We start from the raw sequence: 23555 nt of genomic DNA on the forward strand, positions 1-23555 counted from the left end.
ATTATTAAGATAATGTTTGATTCTCAGAAAAGTGGTGTAGTTTCAGAATATTAGGTATTCAATTACATATCTCCATCCTAGATATTCAACATGGATGCCTTAATCCCACTGTCAGGGGACTCATCTTTACGTGCAAAGTGTAGGTCATACACTAATAATTATGAAGATAAATAATCTTTGTAAAAATATAATTCATAATTTATGAATTTCTTTCATTTCTTATTATCAAATAAGTGTTAACTCATTCACCGCGGTGCTCGCATATATCTGTGAGCGCCTTGACAGCATTACTATGCGGTGCTCACAGCATATGCAAGTAATTTACTATCAAAAAGGTTTGTAGCTAAAGTATTCATCAAGAATTAAATCTTTATATTCGTGGTCAGTAACAAAATAACTGTTTAAACTAATAAATAAATTTTGAACTCGGGTAAAGGATTAACAATCACACTAAAATGAGTCATTGGCGATATTATATTTTTATTAATTGGTGTAAAGGCGTGAAGCCTATCTTTTTTCCTCATCCAAATGTGTAAAAAATATTGTTAACCGAAATATTCATAATATTTAAAAAAATCATAATTAATTTAAAAAATATAAATTGAAAGTAAATTATGATCCACTCAAAGTTTTTAAAATCATAATCCTGATACTTATTATGTATCCTTACATTTTGAAAATAGAAATTTTTTTTGATCAATAATTTTTCAATGAGGAACTTCAGCCCTACGGGAAATTGGATACAAAAAATGTTTTCTTACGCGGGGTAAAAATTAGAGCATTAAATTGTACAGCAAAGTTTCTTGAAAATGTACAGAAAAAATAATAAAAAATATTTTGATAAAAACGCACTACTTTAAATGACGTCACTGGTTCATGTGAATCAACCCATTATCTGAGAGCTATGGAAGATTTCCGGTCTGCTTGTTGCTTCTGGACCAATAGGAAGAACTGAATGGGAATAAGCGGAAATGAACCTCTGACGTCACACGCGGAGTTATTTCAGAAATACAAAACTTTAAAAAATCGTAGCGCCGATAATACGATATGTAAAAATTAAAAAAAAAAAATTTTGACATAGTTTAACAGTCTTTTAACGAATAAAAAATTTGAAAAAAAACACTGAACTTCCTCATTAACCTGAGAAATTTTCCCATTGTTTTGATGGATGAAAATTATACGGACTACATCCTGGAAACAATATAGCCTGTACTTGAAAATACTTTATCTTACACACTAGAGGCGAAGAAAAAATACCACATTAAAGATAATAAAATAATTATAAAAGGTAAGTATCTAGTGTACTTGAAGCAGTAAACAATGAGGTCCCTGTTGAGATTGTCGATACTGTGGCTAGCCCTGCTCTTAGCCTTTGTTTCTTGCCAACAGAAATGGTGGGAAACAACGGTGGTTTATCAAATTTACCCAAGGTCTTTTAAAGATAGCAATGGGGATGGCGTAGGAGACCTTAATGGTGAGTCTAAAGTTTAAGTTTAAAAAAATTTGCAAGCCCGGGTGAGGTCTTACAGAGCTTATGACTTGATATTGACCCTTTCTTTTTAATCTTTGTTGAGATATCCACCAATCTAGATAAAATCCTACTAGGGCTAAATCAAATGAACCTGTATAGAGATTTTGACATATTTTGTATTCGTAACAGAATATAACTAAAATTAATTTCAGGAATAACTCAGGGTTTAGCGCACATAAAGGATGCCGGAGTGCGTGCTATTTGGTTATCTCCTATTTACAAATCTCCGATGTACGATTTTGGTTATGACATTGCGGATTTCAAACAAATCCAACCAGAATACGGAACTATGGAGGACTTCGAAAATCTGCTGTTGCAAGCCAAGAAACTAGGTAAGCTCATATTTCAATCAGTTCTGACACTAGAGAAATAAAAAAAAACCTTTTTCTATAATTAGAACAGTATTAGAGTATCTCTTTTTCATCGTTCCACATCTGTTTTCCAGTTAGAACATATTTATTTTCTTATTTTACATAATAAAACACCTCACTGGACATAGCCAGTGTCGAGGCATTCATTTACATCATTGACATATAATACATAGGCATGCTCTATAGAGTAAAATATTTTAAAATGTAGTGACATGAAAAAGTACCCATAGTTACTAAGTACTGTATACTAAGTATCGTTCAGTGATAATGTCGACGTTTGTGCCTGAAAAAGAACATTTGCGCACGCATTGTTTTTCTTATTAAATTAAAAGAAAAAGGCCATGGAAAATCATCGTTTGCTGGTAGAAACATATGGTGAGCACGCTCCATCGATAAGAACATGTGAGACACAGTTTTGACCATTTAAATATGGTGATTTCAATGTGAAAGACAGTGCACGCTCTGGTAGATCACAAAAGTGCAAAGATGAGCAATTGCAGGCGTTACTGGATGATGACTCAACTCAATCTCAACAGCGATTGGCAAAAGCATTAAATGTGTTTCAAAAAACAGTCAGCAGACGTTTACGAGCAATGGGGAAGATCAAAACTCAGTAAATGGGTATCACACAATTTGAATGAATGCCAAATGGAGAATTGCAAAGTCACTTGTGACAACTCACACAGCAAAACTAGTTAAAGACACCTTGAAATTGCTTGAATGGAAATCCTTCCGCACCCGCTGAACTCCCCCGACCTGGCGCCATCTGACTATCACCTCTTCGCATCAATGGGGCATGCGCTCGCAGAGCAGCGCTTTAGCAATTTTGAGGTAGTTGGAAAATGGCTCGACAAATGGTTTGTCGCAAAAGACAAACAGTTTTTCTGGCATGGTATTCATAACTTACCTGAAAGATAGGTGAAGTGTGTAGACGCCGATGGCCATTATTTTAAATAAACAAAAAATAAAGAAAATTACCCGTTTTCTTTACCACAAAAAACATGAAAAATTATGCATATACCTGGTATATATATCTTTGTGACTGAGCGGATGAAGAACACAGTTATGTATGTGAAAAAGAACCAGAACCCTAGACAATTGTTTTTGGCTTGATGGCTACTCTTAGGTAAGATTCCGAAAAAGGAAATCATGTGGTGATAAGCAGTAGCGGCGTTAGGGTAGGTAGCAGATATAAATTTTATCCACTCGCTCATCGAGCGAGTCCAACTTACTCGTAAATTTCCTAAATCTAGCGACAAACTCGTTATAGTGGCCCACGATGAGACTATAACTACTCCAAAAAAGTCATTTGAAGTTGAATTTTTCTACAGCCTTTTGGACACTACCTTAATTTCACTCCATGAAAGATTTGAAAAGTTAAATGAGTACTCAAAATTTTGGTTCAATATAAAAAAGAATCCGGAAAAACCAGACCTACTCAAACTCTGTGGTAATTTCCAATTGAAATTAACAGTAGATTCTAAATCCGATATAGATGGTTGTATGTTGTGTGATGAACTCATAAGTCTAAAATCGTTTTTACCTGTCATTGTTTTGAATTTTATCAAAGATCGTAACTAACAAGAACTGTACCCAAATTTATGGATAGCGTTGCGAATATTGATCACTATACCTACCTGTAACGATTACTAGTGGGGAAAGGAGTTTTTTTAAGCTTAAACTGATAAAAACTTGTCTACGATCGACAATATCTCAATCTAGATTCACAAACCTGGCATCTTTGTCAATCGAAAATGAAATTGTGGAAAACATAAACTTAAGTACGTATAAAAAAGTTCACTGAAATAAAGGCTAGAAAAGTAAAATTTTATTAGTATTTTTTTCATAAATGGTTATTTCATTATAAACCTTGCCTTTTTTCGTATGGGTCCGAAGGGGTGGAAGATAGGGGGCACCGTAGAAATCCCGCCCAGGGCGTTGGTAGTGCTAAAACCGGCCCTGGTGATAAGTTCACTTAGTAGTGAGTGGTTGGCACATCCGCCTATCATGCTAGAGGTCTTACATTTAATTTCTAGCAGGGAGATGTGAAATATTGAAGTCAATACTTTTCTAGACTACAATATTTCATTGTCCCTGGACTGGTACCTGAATCATAAGACTGATCACTTTAACGTCCATGAAATAAAATTGATCCAGATATATTACAATTAGAATCCCAATGCAGTCCCCTATCAAGCCCTGGGTGCGGACAGGGAAATGATGATGATATATATACGGAGTCCATTATCAACAATAAGTCATTTACATATATTCTAACATTAACATCATCATACATTTATTGCAATCTCACATCAGATATTATGTTGACTGGGCAACAACTGTAAAATCATTGCAACTGAAGTTTTTACTAATTCAGTAAAGAACAGCGTGTATTTTTTTACAGACATTAAAGTAATATTGGACTTTGTACCAAACCACAGCAGTAATGAGAGTGAGTGGTTCCGTTTGTCAGCTAACAGAACTAAAGGATACGAGAACTACTTTGTGTGGGCTGATGGCAAGGCCGATCCCAACAACCCCGGGAAACATCTTCCCCCCAATAACTGGGTAATGGACGGAAATCCTAATTATATTGTACAGATAGATACTCCATACTTACGTAGCTTTTTATCTCACAAATTCAATGTTTGTAGGTTAGTGTATTCCGTAAAAGCGCTTGGGAGTTTAATGCAATGCGAGGCCAATATTACCTGCATGAGTTTGTTATCGGGCAGCCTGATCTCAATTACAGGGAACCTCTGTTGGTTGAAGAAATGAAGGTAAGATGTCAATGAATAATTATTTCAAAAATTAAAAATTCTGTAAGAAAAAAAATATTCAGTAAGAAGCAAATGTAATTTTTCAATAACAAGATATAAAATTTATACGTATGCAATTCACACATTTTATAATTAGATTTAAACATGTTTAAAAACATGTTTTTGATTATTTTTTCAGAGCGTTTTAAGGTTTTGGTTAGAAAAAGGAGTAGCTGGTTTTAGAGTAGACGCTGTTCCTTTCCTGTTTGAAGTTGATCCAAAGGACTTTGGCGGTAAATTTCCAGATGAACCTCTGTCAAGTGTTATGGGCCTATCTCCTGATGACTATAATTATCTGGACCATATATACACTCAGAATCAGGAGCCGACTTATGATATGATATATCAGTGGAGAGCTGTACTGGATGAGTTTGAAAAGAAAGATGGTCTGCCCCGAGTTATGTTGGTGGAGGCTTACGCGGACATAAAGTTGGTTATGAGGTATTATGGAAATGGAACGGTTCTGGGAGCGCACCTTCCATTTAATTTTGAATTCCTAAATGGTATAAATAATAACTCGGATGCCAGAGACATTAAATTTGTCATCGATAAATGGGAGACGTATATGCCTGTTGGCAAGGTTGCTAACTGGGTGGTGAGTCATACTTATGTATAATTAAATTTTATAGTTTTGAGGATGATCCAGGAAAATGAGATTGTCAATATGTAAAAGTATTTTTAAATAGACTTATTTTCCATTTTCATCTGGGGTTAAAACTCTTTGAAATGACGGCTAATAAAAAGTATTAAGGACCAATATAGCACAAAAAATCATAATGTATTTATATTTCAGAATGGCAATCATGATAATAGTAGAATGGCAACAAGACAAGGCATTGACAGGGCGGACATAATGAATATGATTGCTTTAGTACTGCCGGGAGTAGCTCTAACTTATCAGGTAAATATGTAATGTAGTCCAGGTTAACATGACACAATTGTTGACCTTTCTTAGTAAAAATAACATTTTTTTTGCTTTTCTAGGGAGAAGAACTTGCAATGACAGATGGAGAAGTGAGTTGGGAAGAAACTAAGGACCCACAAGCTTGTAACACAGACGATCCTATTAATTACTACAAGTCTTCTAGAGATCCAGCGCGTACTCCTTACCAGTGGGATGATACTAAGAATGCAGGCTTTTCAACTGGAAACAAGACCTGGCTACCAGTGGCCAGTAACTTTAAAACTATTAATCTCAAAGCACAACAGACAGCCTCTAGAAGCCATTACAAGGTAAGTGTACTTTCCCAATATACGTGGTGCAGTTGGCTAGATGGCTAACTGTGAAATTGGCACTGCGGGCTTGATTCCCGTCAGTTGCAAGAAAGAAATCCAAGAAATATTTTTTTTTTTAGTTGGTCTAGGTATTATGGTGTGTATTTCATAACTTCCTTCCATATCCTCTCTTCCGCTGCAAAGATCCAAATAATATGATCGAACACAACACTCTAGGCAGCATCCATGGAGTATCCAGTTAGACAACAAGAGACAGCATGCATCGCACTAATCTCATATAACTATGCCGATCTCGCTCATTGTTGCCGACCTCGCCTAGAAACACTGATTTCTCTCAACTACAACGAACATGCTCAACTACACTGAACTCGCTCCTCTATGCAGACTCATCTACGTCGATCTCGCAAAGCTACACTATTCTCGTAAATTAAAAAAATCAACAATGTCACGCTACGACATTGCTTCCAACGACAAACATTAGACCTGCACAAGCATCAACGTTTCATAAATTTACTTATTAGAATGATAACTTTATCGGAGCATCCTGCAAGCATCATATCCAACCTTTGCAAGTCATGGGAAGAATCTTCATAACCCATTCTACACATTCGGTTTGTACTGAAATTCTCCGTTCGCCAACAAAGACTACTCTTTGCCATGAGAAAGCGCATTACCTCACTCTATAGATATCTGTCAATTTACAATGAGATATTTTTCGGCAATGACCATCTGACAAACAACAGCTGGATATCAACCTACAGATGATTTCTGCATTCAAACTTTAGTGATAACAATTTACTAAAACATTTACACAAAAAAATATCAATAATTTCCATTATGCATTGTATTGTTTGCTATGGATAATTATTTCAAAAATTGCAACGCGACACATCTCTCCTGTACTCTCTCATGAGCGTTATTATGCCCGTCTTTAATTTGTTACTTGTATCTAAATATAATTAAATAGTAATTCTAAACTCCAACGTGTTTCTTGTCTATGCTTCTACTGGTGTGGGGACTCCTCAACACACACCCTCAAACTCCTATCAATATTCTAGAATAAGACCTATTGAAAAAAAACTGTTGATATGCATATTGGGATTATTTATACAGTGCTACTTTTGTGAGATTACCTCAGTAGAATGTATTTATTTATTTCTTTTTTCTTTTACAATTTATGTATTACTTTTTTTACATTAATGGTGTCCCGTGCCGAGGGAGACATTTTATACAATTTTGAAACATGCCTTATTAAACATAATTAAATCAGGTTGTGGTCCCGTGGCTAGTGTTGTAGACTCAAGGATCAGAGGTTCAAGGTTTAAACCCCACTTATCCCAACTTGATTTCCATTTTCTAATAGTGAGTTATTTACAACTCGTTGAAAATGGCCACCAAAATTGAAATATTTTGGTAAATTATAAGAACGACAATATTTCTTTTTATAAAAAAAAAAAGTATTTATATATGTATACACACACGCACACATTATTTGTCTCTAATTTTTATTAAAGAGATCGTGTTTTGTAATATTCTAGTTTTACCAAGATCTAGTGGCCTTGAGAAACACCAAGGTACAAATGGAAGGAGATTTGACAGTGAAGGCACTTTCTGAAAATGTTTTGGCAGTGATGAGGTAAATGTGTTCATTTTTTTAAAAAAGGTTACACACAATACTGTGTATTCCGCCCGACGGTTAATTCTTTTAATGCATTATATATAAATAATATCACATCATGTTTTCTATCCACTTCTTCTAAAAAAAAAAAATCACATATTGTGCCATAATTTATTTTCTTAACTTTAAAAAAAAACATTAATAATTTATATCACAATTATAAAATCCTTTCTGTCAGCTTATGATATCATTTGCCTTTTCTTTAAAATGCTACTCGTCGCAGAGTAATTTCTCAGTATGGAACATAAGAACGCTTCACAATAATTGTTGAGTGCTGTCAGTTTCACTATAATATATAGAAATAAAGATGTTTAATTATTACAGATCGTTGCCTAATGAAGCTACGGTTGTCGCTATTGCGAATTTGTCTCCGGTTGAACAGACAGTAGATTTGGCTCCATTTAGAATTCTTCCGCCTGAAATGACCGTATACACGTCAGGCATCAATTCTAAACTCCAGAAAGGGTACCGAAATATTTCTACGCACAATTTTTTACATTTCATTATTCTAATTTTTTTTTTAATACATCAACTTTTTTTCAGGACTCGGGTGAGAACTTCAGGATTTACAGTATCGCCTCACGATGCCGTAGTTATTAAAACTTAAACACAATACTAGAAGAAACGGGAAATAACATGTTGAAAAAATCAACTGGAATATAAGTATTTTAAAAAAAACTTCGATGATAAAGAATTTGTGTTGAAAATACATATGAATTTCACATTAAAGTTAAACAAGTTAAAATAAAAAAAACAGATTTATTAAAATCATACTTCTTGAAATATACTTCTTTAAATAAAGAGCTATTATTATATATGTTCGTCCAAATATTTGTATGGTAATTTTTAAGCAGACTTGTATGGCACTAACTAATAAATAAACATTTGCAATTTTTTTGTAATATTAATTCTCCATTGCTCCTTCCAAGAAACACAAGCAATCAACAGTATCTATAACGGCATCCAAGTCCTTTTTTGTAATGATTTTTCTCTTTCCTTTGGCAGTATAAGCGTATGCTTCTTTGGCTATTGAGTCTATGAATAGTTCCTAAAAACAAGACAAAGGTAAATAATATTTAACCACTGAATTTCATTTTAAAGCTTTTAATACTATTTAAAAATATTAGTAGAATTTTTCTCAACCGAAACACTGTATTGGTAGTCGACCGGTAGCGGTTATATTGGGAAGGTCATCGGAGAAAAGTAAGTCAAAGATCCAGTATGATTGCTGTGTTTCCATCTTTGCTACGTTATTTTATGGCGCAAAGCGTACAATCTACACTTACTTAAAAAATAAAATGGATTTTAATAATCGGTGCTGTAGAAGTGCTCACAAAATAATTGAGATAGAATAAATTAAATTACTTACTGTGGCTTTCGTGACAGCAAAAACTGCATCAGTACTAGCAAGATTCACATCAGGGTCCATTTTCATAATTGTTTTAATTCTCGCTAAAGGCAGCTGAGTTAGTTTCACTATTGTTTCCGACTTCGTTTTTTCAATGACTGAATTGCTGGAGTTAGTAGTTATTTCTTGCTCAGTATTTTCATCCGTAATGTATTCTATATTTTCGGGTGATATTTCGTCATTCATTTGAGCCATTCCTAAATCATCTTGAGAGGTCATGATACAAAAGACGTTCGTAAATAAACTGTGTAGTGTAACAAATAAATGAAACTGTAATCAAATTAAGATTTGCACTTAACGAATCAAATAATTAGATTCACTGTTATAACCTATATCAAAGTTGTTGACAAAAATGACAAATGACAGTTGAGCTTGAGCGTTTTCTCATTTCGCGCTCAAAGCTACCTGGCTCATGCTTGCCATATTTAAAATAAATATTAAAGATACCTACCATAAAACTACAAAATAATCCAACTTTTATGAAAGGGGCTAGACATAGAGGATATCCTGGGCTGGTTTTCTGGACGCTATCGCAGGTGTGGAAAACGCTTTGACAGCGTGTATTTAGTATTATTAATCTGTGTATTAAGTACGTAAACACGCGCTAATAAAGCGTTCCTTTCGCTCGCGAAAGACTGAAAAAAAACAGTGATATAAATTATGTCACCGTTGGTTAGTATGGAATATTTAGGATTTTTAATCGTCTATCACAAGAAATGGAGATTACCCAATCAAAAAAAGATACCTGTATTTGGAAAAAATAGAAATAAACTCTATTTGAAAACTTCATGTTAAAAATAATATTTTGGATAATTCAAAAACATAATTGTTCCCCGCGTCGTTTTCATTGCTACACTATTTAAAATCTAAGTAATGATAAAACATTAAAAAGAATTGCAATAATTCAAAATAAATCAATGTGCATAATTTATAAATTACAGTTGACAACCGAAAATTAAGACAATGATAAAACTTTTGAATATTATGTCAATTGATCAGAAAACCAAATTTAATGTTGCTAAATAAACTAACAAAAAATATTAAAGGAATAATACCAAGACGTTTCCAAGATAAATTATAAAATCAATATAATATTATTTCTGTAAATTAGAGTCCTATCATTTATTGTTGTTGTATTCAAATAATGAAAAAGATTAACCTGCGGCCAATTGGCATATGTTTGATAGAATGGACTTTAGCCTGTTGCGAGCATTTCCCGGCTACTTTTCTCCTCGCAATTACTAAAATGCCTATATGTACACTAAGTTAATGCACAAATGGATCTGGAAAAAATAGAAAAAGCGATGGTACAACCTTTCACCAGTAAGTGATGTTTTTATCTTAATGAATACTGGTTTAAAATAGTTTTTTAATGTTAAAAAACGTTTTATTAATATGTTTCCAGTATTTATTAGTCGTAAGCTATCTCCTGTCTCTGTTCCTCTCAGTTAGTCGGGCGTATAGTGAAAAGATGAACAAAGGTATGCGGAAGAAAGTGACATGCTGAATAGAACTTACATTTTAGACTGATGTAAACAGTCCGTGCTTTTTACTGTACTACGTGTTTTGCTTTCCAAAGTCGACGTGACGATACTTGCTCCCTCATTTTTACGACTGTTTAGCTCGGATTTTTATGAAGTATCATCTCTATATATTATACCTTAATGGTTTTTGATGCGTATTGTTACTATTTTATACTCTTTCTGAAATTATTTTTCCAAATATTTTTATTATCTGTACCAAATATGTGATTATCTTATGCTCACTGTTATTTAATTTGTATTATTAATACCATTTTTAAAGTTTTTTTATAAATATTTAATTTTTGATTCTAACATTTCTCGTATTTACTTTATACCTACTGTTTTTTTTCAATGCATATTTTTATACCTAGTTATTGATACTACATTATGTCCATATTTTTATATTTTTTATTACGCATTGTTTTACTTGCACTGAAACGCACGCTTTTTTGGTTTATACATATCTTTAAAAATAAATATACGCGTAATATATACGCGTATATCGAGTTGTTACTTACTTTTAAAATTATTGCTGTTTGTACTTACCTTTATTATTTTTGTAAATGCTCCTTCGGCGTATTGTAAAATGAAATAAATAAATAATCAACATTATGTACACATAATCATTATTCTTTCAGTTAGAGGCCGTGCAGGCCCATTCGTCGCACACGAATGATGCAAAAGATTAAGTTTTTTGTGTGTATTTGTTCCAGTATAAACTTTATCTGCTCATATAGGGCGAATTGCTATCCTAGTAATTTAATCACAGTAAGCTAAAACTACAATAACGGATAGTCAATTAAACATTCGAATAGGAAGGTCTAAGACTTGAATTTAATATTTCAAATGATATATCGACCTTTTTTTGCTTATAACATTTTCCTTTTATCGTTATGTAGTTCATATTTCCTTTTTTGATCAAGATGCTCCCGGGGGTCGTCCTTTTGGTTCGCGCCCTCTATCGTTTTTTCTACGACAGTGTGCACGTGTGCAGGTACTATACATACTATTCTGAAGGCTCTCGCGGGGTTAGCGATCTTCACTGATAAATCAGTAGTAGACTAAAGTCTATTGTTTCATTATTTGTAATATGGTATCTGCATATGATTCCCAATAGTATTGAAACAGTGTAAATAATAAAATTAAAGTAATATATTATAAATGTTATATTTGAACCACTAACTTTGTGGTTATTCATTGTAATAAAATAAATAAAACAACTTTGTTTATAAACACTATTTTTTTATATTTTTCCACAGACTGGTTTTAAAGATAATCAAGCTTCTTTCTCAAGGTTTACTTAACTAATTAATTAATTCCTATTTTATTTTATTTTATCAGTATGCTGCTAATGAAATGAATAAAAGTATTTTTTTCTTGAAAGGATGGTAATGTGAGATGGATACCTTCCAAAATAGACAGGAGTGGACTAAAATAAATATATTTTATATGATTATTTTTTTAAATAATGAAATGCTTTATATATTATTTAGAAATTTCGAAAATCTCTATTCTTCACTTAGCACCATTAGACATTATTATTTACCTTAATTAGGTACTAATAACCTATATTTTCATATTTGTAATTTATACATTTAAGTACTTCATACACGTTCAACTGTAGATAAAATTTAAGTTATCTAATTACAATAAATTATTAGAGGTGGTAAAAAAGTTATTCTTCCGAAACAGCTGAAACCATTTTACAAAAAATAAACCGTTCTTTTAAAACTGTTATTATTTGTAATTTTGGAAATACCTAAAATTTTCTTATAACTGTAACTTAAAAAAAATCTAGTCTCAGGATATTAAATATGTATGCATGTATAACAGTGGCGAAACCGTGGCCATTCCCACGAAAATGTCAAATTAGTCGGGGCTTGTGAAACTGTTTCTTAAATAACAGTTTAGAGCTGCGTGGCTCGTAACAAGAGACGGTTTAATTTACTTTTGCGAAACTGTTCCAGCGTTAGCTTGTGGCAGATTTATCGTCCTTGTTGCTCAAAACTGTTATTTAGAAACAGCTTAATTTGTGATACAATACTTTTCCTGCTATTCCTTTTGAATAATCCAAACGCCCATCTCTAATTAGAATGGACAAATAAGATAAATAACATATATTCCTTATTCTTTCCCCGGGATCACCCATGTTTTATTCTTTCTTACATGTGCTATAATATGGGAAAGGTTTACTATGGATTTTAAAAAGGAAGATAATAAATTATACGTCCATGTAAAAATATATTTATTTTCTGGGTTGGGTAGTAATTCTAAAAATATCATAATCGGTTTTCAAGAGTTATTATTATCAAGAAATACAAAATAATTTCTTTAGAAATGAGTTTTTCTTTTTGGGTATAGGTAAAGCTGCTAAAATTGCCGAATCGAAAGCTTCTTTTAATCGTCTTCTTTTTTTCGAAGAAGTCTCGATGTAAGGCGCATTCAATTTTGAGGCTAAAATTTTAGCTTCTGCTTCAGTTACTGGAGATTGACACTGCGTCTAAAACAAAAATATATAAATTATTACCTGACAAAAAATCTATCCCTGTAGTTAAGCCACCTGGACACACACATGTACATACACCCATGCGCATACACATACATACATTCATAAAACATAAACAATTTATTTAATATAAGGTGAAACTTCATGATTGCCATTTGTATATATATTTTAAAAAAATATTATTTATTTTCATATTTTATTTTCAACATTCAATAAGCATCTCCAATCCAATCAATTGTGTTTTTGCACTACAACATTTCACAGTTCCTGTATTGGAACCTAAAGCGTAAGTCCGATTGTTTTACTTTCGTATAAAAAAAGATTGAGATATGCTATCATAGCCATGAATGTAGTACCCTATGCATCATTATGTGCAGAGCATAACATGTTCTACTATAATTAAAATAATAAACTTTATAAATGAATATTTCATTACTGATTTTAAATTTCATCAATATTATTGTATGTATACATTTTAGTACATTTAAAAAATATATAATATTTACTGGGCATTTGATTAATTGGAAATAAAATATGGTCTTAGAGTATACCTGTTATTATTGATTTTTGAAATTAAATATTAAGTTAATGTACATACATAATATCACACACACTTTTTTTCCAAACTTACAATATTCTAACAAATCAATATTAAAACCCTTCGAATCTGCTCAAAAATCAATTGTTAAAATAATTTTTAAAAAGCTCTTCAGGTACCCCAGCGTCAAGTTATTTAAGGAATTTGAGATTTTAGATATAAGGCAATTATATATTTTTAGAATAATAATGTGTGTGAAAGCAAATTATTCTACCAAATACCAAAAGGAACACTCCCACACTACCAGAAGTCAAACTAGAGGATGAGTCATGGGGTCTACCACAAACTCTAAATTTGGGCAAAGAAATTTCAGGTTTTTGGGCCCCAAAATATTCAATATGTTACCCAAACATTGCAAAACCATTCAATTAAATAAATTTGCAAACATTGGTTACTGGGTTTAGGTAGAGAAAAATCGAAAAATTTACTCAAAAGCATTCTTAAATAATAAATGGTATAAATTAATATTGTATAACTGTATAATAAATTTACTAGTAGTTAGTAATGTTATTGTTTATTTAGCATAAAAACGTCTGCCTTAAAACAGGTTGTACCTAGTTAGTCAATCAATCAATGTGAGAAAAACTCTTGACGGGCGCTGGCGCCGTGGTGCAGTTGGTTAGACGGCCAACTGTGAAACTGGCGTCGCGGGTTCAAGAAAAAAATCCAAGAAATATTTTTTTCTCAATTGGTCTGGGTATTGTGGTGTATTTTTCATTACCTCCTTCCATATCTCCTCTATCTCACCTGCTGACAAGCCTCAAAATAGAGGCTTAGCGGGTTATTCCAATAAAAAATTTAATAAAAAAAACTACAAAAACATTTTTAATTTATAAACATCTATACGAAGAAAAAAAAAACAAATGTCACCAACTACACAATAATCTCATAGCGTCGCGTTACCACGCCGGGAAAAATAATAAAATTTAATAAAGAGTAAATGTTAAATAAAAATAAATAAATGCAATATTTTGTGTGTAAAAGTTAGAACCTTTAGTCCGTGTATTGTGTAGCTGCATTCCCTGAGATCAGCTTGTGTTCCCACGAGGACTAGAGGGGCCTTGGTGCTCCGGACAGCGGGGGCCCAGTACCGGTCTATGGCCCTGAACGTATCGGGCTGCACCACGGAGAAGCACAGGATGATGACGTCAGTCCCGGGGTAGCACAGTTCTCTCAAACCCTTCAGAGAATCCTGAAACAGACAATAATGATTACTGAAATAGCGGAATCAAATACGAGTAACCGGCGTTTTTTTCACGTGAAAAAGATTTAATGTAAAATTTTTCATATTTATGTACCTACACTACTTGTCTCTATATAAAATTATTTTATAAACTAGTACAGGGTGGCGCGCGGCATTGTGTTTTTTAAAAAGGGCGCCATGAAGACCGAGGGAGTCGCAAAGGGTGGGAGATGGTCTCGTTAGAATGAGACAGGCCGAAAAGTGTGCGTTTCAACGGTATTCAGGCAAATATGCAGTTGTGGATAGAGAAAAACTTTTTTCAGTAGAGCCCCTACTTTTTACACGAGCGCTCGACCATCACCATGCAGCGAGTTTACCGTTTACGAGGAAACACGGTCTGACTTTTCTTCATACAAACGTATTCCGGTATTTTCTTCCCGGATTATGGCACCAGAGCAATGATTTTACACACAGATATTTACCATTGGCGTGTCCCTCCCCAACATTAGAGAGGCATCTGTGAGAGTATCAGAAAAACTATCCCTGGACAGGACAATATTCGGGCACAAATTGTCAATATGCCGGTCGCCATGCTTAAGCAAGGGCACGAACGGTTACGAAAAAGGCTTCGCGGAGTGGAAGATGAAGGACGATATTGGCGTAATACCGTAATACCCATGTTAGAGTAAATGTAAAAAATAAAATAAATAAAGTTTCATTTTAATTTTAAAAAGCCACGCAAGTACCACGCCATCTTTATTTTGTTATAAATGTAATATCATAAAATAAAGGAACTTACATTTTTTATTATTTTTTAACTGGTTTAAAGTATTTCGAATACCAAATTATCATTTTTTATCAATAATTCTACAACTGTTAATCAATAATTCTACAACAAAATACGATTCAAGTATGCAATATTTACTTATTTATTATAGACGCCCAAAGGGCTTTTATATAACAGGTACAAAATTATGACTACGCTTCATAGAATAATAAGTCAATATATATGACTAATAGATATTCATTATATAGAAAACATTAATAGTTTTAAAAATAAACAGTTTATTTCGTATGTATTATTTCGATGTAATGTTATCTTGATGCTTGGAAATGTTATTTTCGTGACTGTTACGGGGGGTAAAATAATATTTTGGTATTGGAAGAAATCGGAGATTGCTTCGATAAATAATGATATGTCCCAAACAGGAACATTCGTACCAAATGTGTTAATATGAAATTCGCTAAGTTATATTTATAGTAAATATAAATATGTTTACCTGGCCAGCTGTATCACATAGTTCAACATTTATTGGTCTTCCGTCTACTTCGACAATAACTGAAAAAAAAAAAACATGTATACGTAGAAATAATGCATAAAAAATTGTCTTTCTCACAGTAAAGAAACAAATGAAATATAGGGTTGCAAATTCCATTCATAAAACAATTAAGCAAATGAACGGATTGTGGTTCCTTGTTGTGTTGCTGACTCAAGGACCATACTCGTAGATATGTCCGATATAATCGAATACCACAGCTTGATTCCCATTTTGTATTAAATAGCGAGTTATTTACAATTCCACTCGTCCATGCGCTTTGTAGCTGCACGATGATTGGTTATCTAGCTTTTATATACCAACTTAAAAATACCTAAATTTTATAAATGGGGTCTAGAATTCCAATCGTCTATGCGCTTAGTAGCTGCAAGACGTGTTGTAATCTTACTCCTTTTTATTATTAATATTATTTTTATTTATTTTTTAGTGTCATTAATACACTAAATTTATTTGTCAATTTTTAAAATGTGTAAATGGGGGCTAAATTTCTAACTGTCTATGCGCTCTGTAGCTGCAAGACGTCCTGTAATCTCCTATCTGTTATAATTTTTTATTGATCTTAATTGAAAACGAGGAACTAGAATCCCAACCGTCCATGCGCTCTGTAGCTGCAAGACGTACTGGGATATTTATTAATTGTACAGCGCCCTTAAGGTGATTTTCACAAAAATGGCGCTATATAAATTATCCAACTATATATATATATAACTCATTTAAAATGGCGGAAATATGTAATATTTGGGTAGGTAAGTCGTAAGAACTCAAATATGATTTTAAGGGGGTTAAATCGAAAATACAATTTAATTAGAAAAAGGGACTACTGAGGAAAAACATTCTTAAAATTAATTAACTGCACAAGGGTTTCTCAAAAGGTTGGACAAAATTGTACAGCAGATTACCCCCTGGATTATCAGTAAGTCGGAACGAAACAATCACAAAGCGAAATTGGTGGTTTAAATATTTTTAAAAATAAAATAAAGTTGCCATTTGTATCGGAATAAAATTGACTCAACCGGCTGTCGGTCACTATATGTTTGTCTGCGTTGCGTCCTTCATACTGCAATATAAACACAACACTAATAGCGTCGCTTCCGTACTGACATGGAACCTAAATTCTCCGAGTAACAAAAAGACCGATGTAACGGTTTTTTCATATTCCCACCCGAATGTTGCATTTTTTTCAATGCAGAAAGATGGATAGTGTTCATTGAAGTCGTTTTATGATCTTAACTCGTTTTAAGGTTTTTTGAGTTCAGTCGTTTTCGTTCTAAAGGTGTGATATCAAAATCAGTTATTTTAATAAATATTACGATAAATGTACGAGTACATACATACCTAAGTACCTAGTTTGTTTGTGAAAAATATTAAAAGTTCGCTTTACATATGTAAGAATGACAAACACGATGGTTTATCGCGGTTCGTATTAAAATTAAATGGGATATTATCGGCGCCTTCGCTCCCAGTCGGCGACGGTGACTTTGTACACGCAAGGGGTTCCGATTAGATTCTGAATGAGATCACAATAATTATTTTTAATGTGATTTTCTCAAACCGTGATCTCAACGACGTTTTATATCTAAGCACCACTAGGCATGTACGCGGGACTTACGTCCAGTACTAAGCTGGAACGAACACAACAGGTATCGTGAACACGCGGTGGGCACATAAATATTTAATCTTCGTTGGCAATTTTACAGAGAACGTAAAAACAACCACTGAAATATCTTATCCAGGAAGTTGACATCCACAGTTCTCACAAGTTTCAGTTTACTGAAGTACAAGTAATACTTATAAAGAAAGCCTGAAACTTGAAAGGGGCAAAATGCTCCAAGGAATTATTAAAAAATGTCCGTTTAGTTTACGGACGGGTTATAATATTACTTATTGCTTGTGCATTTATTATTATCGTGCTTTTTTAATAATAATTGAAAAATTACGTTAGTTTAAAAGTAATCTATTATCTCAACCATAGAATTAAGACTATTCTTAATTCCATGGTCTCAACATTTTTTATGTGAAGCATGTAGAATTGCCAAAAAAAAAAACTGAAATTTCTATAGTACAGAGCATAGTAACTCGTAATAATAATATATTTTGTTGCCCTTTAATAATAAGGAATATTTTTGTGTTTTTTAAAAATATTTTTTATTTCCTTTTTTAATTACTATAAAAAAATGCTATATGATCTTTTACAGAATATTTTACATTTTCTTTCTTATGTTACACAAAAATTATAACTGTCCATTATTTATTATAGGAGCAAAAATTCAACATTTTCTTGTATACCCACGAACAGGCCATGCCTCTGTGGGATTTTTTGTTTACTATTTTTACTATCAATATGTGTTTCATTGCGATGTAATTATACTTTATTTTTTGAATACTCTGTTTTATCACTTATGTTTATTGTAAAAAAAACAAAAAAAATAAAATAAAAATAATAAAAAATAAAAAATTATAATAATATTAATTACAACGTGATAAATACAAAATAAAACAATGGTATGCACGGTTAAATGTCGGACTTGTTACCACAACAATTTCTTATAGCCTGACCTACAAAGAAAAATTACAACAATAAAAAAATATTTTTAAAGTTAAAAAAAAAAAAAACAAAAAAAAAAGTTAAGAAAACACAAACTGTTTAAATATTGAAAATATTATGGTGTCTATTGCTTACATAAATTACATTTATTGCATTTTAATTTATTCAATTGCATCTTCCAAACACTCATTTATAGTAAAGAAACATTTATTATTTATGTTCAAAGCATTAACTTTGTGGTCAAAAATTTAAATTAATGCTAGTAAATAAATGTATTTAACCCCTTACCGACGTTTTGTGTCTACCGGTTTCGAGATTCTCTCTCGAGACCTTTAACTCTGCATGTAGTTTACGTATTTTTTCGTAAATACTTTGTATAGTACGGTGATGGTAAAGGTGAATGTGTATTTTAATATTTGGATGTTGGTGTAGTGAGTGGCCTGTCGAAGAGACAGGTGCGTCTCGAAACCGGTAGACACAAAAAGTCGGTAAGTGGTTAAATGCAAATATTTACTAACATTTATTTATTAGAAACGCTTTTAATACTCCTACAATATTATTATTAGATGAATTTCTGGACCTCAGAGGCAGACGGATGCAAATCCAGAATTTGATGAAATGACATTTCGATTTTCGTATCCAATTTATGATCATGTCCATTGAGTTTGAAGAAATTTAAGTCTTAAAATGAAAGAACCAATGTGTTAAGATGCTGAAACTATTAATTAATGCTATAAATAATTAGAAATAACTTCGAGAAAGTATATTCTTTAGGCATGTTTTAAACATTTTACGTTTGGATGTGCATCCGTCTGCCCCTGAGGTACAGATTTTTACTGTTATTTCTTATTATTTTTCTCTTTCCTCATATTTATGTCCACGCACTGTAATTATTAAAATAGAACAACTAAAAAACTTTTTGGTTAGACCTAATTGGGAATATATTTTTATAGGATTGTAACTTTTTGCCGTATCAGATCTGGCCACTGTTGCCCTCCGTCCCATCTTTTTAAAATTAAAATTTTAGACTCCAATGCCTGCGAATGTGGAGGAATGCCTCCAATGGGAGATCTTAATCACATTTTTTTTACATGTCCTTTAATGACTGGGAGGAAAAAATTATTTGATATTTTACTTATGTTTTTTATAACCTTTCCAATTAATTTATCTCAATTTTTTTCTTGTACAAATTGTTTATTGATCAATTCTGTTTATATTTTTTTAAGTTCAAAGTGTTCCCTATTATGATTTGTAATAATTGTGTCATTGAAATAATTATGTTTAAATTAATTCTTTATTTTTTTACAATAAATTTATCTTACATTTTTAGGTTTATGTAAAATATTTTGTCATTATTACTTCCGACGTTTAATTTTCAATTTTAATTTTAATAGTTATAATTTATCATTAATATAAGATTAAGTTTGTTAATATTTTGGTTATTTTGTTGTAGTTTTTCTAGTTATTAAGTTCTATCTTCCTTCTAATTTTACTGTAAGTTTCTATTTTCTGTTAAATAGGCACTTTCAGGTTTTGGTGGGTTTTTCTATAAGTGCCTATTTCAATTTATGTTGAAATTTTTATTGGTTTGGATATGTGTTTATTATTACAATTGATATTTGGATGTTATTCTTGTACTTATATTTTTCTTGTCTTTTGTTTGTATGTGTATTGTTATTCCTGTCTGTTTACGTTTTTCTTATGTTTATAAATGTAACTTGTTTTTGGTCGATGTTATCAAGTTTTGGTAGTAGGCTTTAATAAGGAAAAAAAAAATATCAGAATGGTCATTCAATTGTTTTCAAGTCATTAGAATTTTTTTTTTATTACTTCGGCTTTTATTATATGAGTACCTACCAATGTACCAACTCGTTTCTAACTTAAGTCTCAAATTCAAGAGGCGTAGATCTGCCGGTCGAAAAATAATCATATTATCTTTGTTTCATAAAACTTTTTAGTACATATTTTTACCAGAAATACCATAAAAATATTTGTTCTTATCTGGTCTAATTTTATTTTATTTTTCGAATTCCGCGATTTTTAATAAACGCCATTTTAAAACAACAAAATCCTATTTATGATTTTGTAAGTAATTTAAATTATTATTTTTTTCTAAAATTACTATAGATATTTCCTGTTTTAGAAAGATGGGCATCACAGAAAATACAATGTATTTGTAGGACTTTTAAATAAAGTTCGAGGATACAAAGCGGAGGAAGAAGGAAAGGAATTGAGTAGGATTTTTATTGTTTAGATAGTTCAGAGAGGATAAAATATAACATTTTACGACAATAAAGGAAAACGTGGTTGAAAAAAGGTTTTTTAAATAGCTCAAAAATGTCCAGTACCAAAATAAACTTGATTCAGACTTGCAACAAGTTTGAAGTATCAAAAGTAAAGGTTTGCTCCAAGTTTGCTATTGAAACTACATACACTTGAGGCAAGTTTAAATCAAAATATCTAGTTATCATCCATCAAACTTGTATTATATTTGTTGCTACAAATATGCTACAATATTGCCACAACAAACTTATAATTTCTTTGCTAAATTAGTCATATAAAAATTGCAACAAAGGGTTAAAAATAAATACAATAATCTGCTGCCATTACTCAACATATTTATTTTAAATATATATAAATTAGTTTAGTCTAGTCTAAAAAATATACATTTTAATAAATATACAGTCGGCCTCGTGATGTAGTGGTCAGCATGCTTATCTACCATGCTAGAGGTCTCGGGTTCGATTCCCAACATGGTTGACATGAAATATTTATTTAGAAAGGTGTTTTTACACTAGAATATTTCAAAGTCTCTAGACTGGCACCTGAAGTGTAAAACTGATTTTTTATTTATTTAACTTTTGTACATAATTTTATTTGTACATTGGCGGGCTTATTGCTAAATGACAATTTCTTCCAATCAACCAATAAAATAAAAGTTTTATTTTTATAATTCAAGTCACAGAACATATTCAATAGAAAAAAAAAGCTAAAGATATATAAAAATAGAAATAAACGTATTTGTTTATAAATTACCTTAAATCGAAACTGTTATTACTACTACTACTACCATCACGCCATTTCCCCGTAGGGGTAGGCAGAGAGAATGGACCGCCACACACGTCTATCCTGGCATACACTCCTAGCCTCTTCCACATTCATACATCTTGTCATACATGCCCTTCGGTTCTGTCTGCTTTTGACATGACCAGACTTAAATTTTGGTTTATCTGATCATGCCACGTCTTCCTTGGTCGTCCTCGTCTAACGTTGCCGTTCATTTTTGCCATATATACTTGTTTTACCATTCTCTCGTCGTCCATTCGTTCTACGTGACCAAACCATCTCAGAGACCCTTTCTTAATCTTATCAATTATACTTGTCTCAGAAACTGTTATTCAATGGGAAAAAGGAAATAAGAGGAAAGAGGAAAAAGGAAAGGAGGACAGATTAGGGAAGAGAAAGGAAATGTTTCTTCAGACGTGATTTAAACAGAGATAATGTAGTAACATCTTTGATGGTGGATGGGAGATGATTCCACAGTCGAGCCGCATGCATACTATATGAGTTAGAGAAGAAAGAGGAATTGTGGATGGGTACTAAGAGAGTGCCTTGAGAATTAGAACGAAGAGGTAAACCATGAACTGATAAGCGTTGAAATTTTTCACGCAGGTATATAGGAGCGTTAGGACTATGAAGTACATTGAACAAAAGTGAGAGGGAGTAATAGTCTCTCCGCTGTCTAATTTTGAGCCATTTTAGTTGCCTACGATAAGCAGAACCATCATGTAACAAAAAATGGTCAAAAAATTTAACCATCATGTAACAAAAAATGATCAATTTACGTTGCGATTGGTGTATCAATGCTCAGTGCCCTATGCACCATTAGGTGCGAAAAGGGAATGATGATGGTGATGATGATAAATTTATATTTCTTAAAAATAAAACTGTAATTACAGCCCACACGGACTATTTCTGACAATTCTTCTCAGCAAGTTTGTCAGTATCAGACGAATCCGAATCCTCTGATAAATAAATCCTTTTTGTATTAACAATGTTTTGAGTATGTTCAAATGTTCGCAGACAGGATGGATTTCCTCCCTAGAGAGTAATCTAGATTTGTTGTAACAGAGAGGGAAAACATTTTTGAGATGGGAATAAGAAAGTCTAGGCATTTATACGGCTTATGATCAGAATCCTGGATGAATGTTTTCGATTCAATGGCTACTCTCAGGTAAGAATTATGTGTGGAGACTAGTACGCCAGGTAGTGTATTAGTTAAAGCGTTTGACTATCATGTTTGAGGTCTTCGGTTCAATTCCCGGCAGGGTCAGTTCTTTTGTCGAAGACATGAGTCGTTGAAAAATAAATAAAATATTTATTAAAAAGTGTTTTTCTCTAGACTACCTGTGGTGGTTTTGCTAGTGGAAAAGAATATAACATCTTGCTATTTAAGTAGTTTAAGTAAACATTAAAACATCGAACAATATGAAATACAGTAAAACTCTTTATGTAAATTCTTAGTAAAAGTACGCAGACAATCGATGATTCTCAAACAAAAAGTAAGCAGACGATCAACAAGTGATTGAGTCCTATGTGTTATCATAAATCTCAAGATAACAATAATGACGTACCGCCTCGTATAATTTTTCATACTGACGGGTGTGAACTTAGCATTTTCATAACGTCTAAATTCAAATAATAATGTTCTGGAACTAGACCGCTTTCATTTTGAAATATACGCACGTTGGGTTCGATAAATCGGTGGTGCGTAAAGTGATAAATACATTATGCAGTAGAACCTCTATTCGTCGCCTATC

At 32.3% G+C, this 23555-nt stretch overlaps 3 protein-coding genes across 3 annotated transcripts in view; 1 reads left to right on the forward strand and 2 right to left on the reverse strand.

The window, feature by feature from the left end:
* Positions 1 to 1301: 1301 nt before the first annotated feature.
* On the forward strand, positions 1302 to 8529 carry LOC148273486 (maltase A1-like). The gene is made up of 10 exons (XM_088238642.1): positions 1302 to 1474; positions 1684 to 1863; positions 4307 to 4470; positions 4557 to 4682; positions 4861 to 5316; positions 5515 to 5622; positions 5706 to 5954; positions 7496 to 7593; positions 7960 to 8100; positions 8179 to 8529. The coding sequence occupies exons 1-10, from the start codon at positions 1321 to 1323 to the stop codon at positions 8240 to 8242; spliced, it is 1740 nt and encodes a 579-aa protein (XP_088094768.1). The 5' UTR covers positions 1302 to 1320; the 3' UTR covers positions 8243 to 8529.
* LOC148273487 (DNA polymerase epsilon subunit 4-like) lies at positions 8372 to 9440 on the reverse strand. Its single transcript, XM_088238643.1, has 2 exons — positions 9005 to 9440; positions 8372 to 8683 (listed from the first exon to the last, which is right to left on the reverse strand). Exons 1-2 carry the CDS (start codon positions 9260 to 9262, stop codon positions 8540 to 8542), a joined length of 402 nt encoding a protein of 133 aa, XP_088094769.1. The 5' UTR covers positions 9263 to 9440; the 3' UTR covers positions 8372 to 8539.
* A 3347-nt stretch (positions 9441 to 12787) lies between these two features.
* The window catches only part of LOC148273488 (uncharacterized), a 28044-nt gene continuing 17276 nt past the window's right edge, over positions 12788 to 23555 (reverse strand). Inside the window, exons 2-4 of the mRNA XM_088238641.1 lie at positions 16134 to 16192; positions 14662 to 14862; positions 12788 to 13066 (exon numbers count right to left, since the gene is read on the reverse strand). Coding sequence (XP_088094767.1) covers positions 12875 to 13066; positions 14662 to 14862; positions 16134 to 16192 — 452 coding nt within the window. The 3' untranslated portion in view covers positions 12788 to 12874. The remainder of the gene's footprint in view (positions 13067 to 14661; positions 14863 to 16133; positions 16193 to 23555) is intronic.

This window comes from Micrasema longulum, unplaced genomic scaffold, assembly GCF_059751315.1.
Source record: "Micrasema longulum isolate JH-2025_06_02 unplaced genomic scaffold, ASM5975131v1 h1tg001939l, whole genome shotgun sequence".
Classification (NCBI taxonomy): Eukaryota; Metazoa; Arthropoda; class Insecta; order Trichoptera; family Brachycentridae; genus Micrasema; species Micrasema longulum.

Bases quoted from the DNA above. Each gene is read 5' to 3' on its own strand.
- LOC148273487 (XM_088238643.1), bottom strand. From the start codon at position 9,262: ATGACCTCTCAAGATGATTTAGGAATGGCTCAAATGAATGACGAAATA. The intron at 8,684-9,004 runs GTAAGTAATTTA...TCTTGTTTTTAG, and splicing joins TTGCTGTCACGAAAGCCACA to GAACTATTCATAGACTCAAT.
- LOC148273486 (XM_088238642.1), top strand. From the start codon at position 1,321: ATGAGGTCCCTGTTGAGATTGTCGATACTGTGGCTAGCCCTGCTCTTA. The intron at 1,864-4,306 runs GTAAGCTCATAT...ATTTTTTTACAG, and splicing joins GTTGCAAGCCAAGAAACTAG to ACATTAAAGTAATATTGGAC. The intron at 5,317-5,514 runs GTGAGTCATACT...TTTATATTTCAG, and splicing joins GCAAGGTTGCTAACTGGGTG to AATGGCAATCATGATAATAG.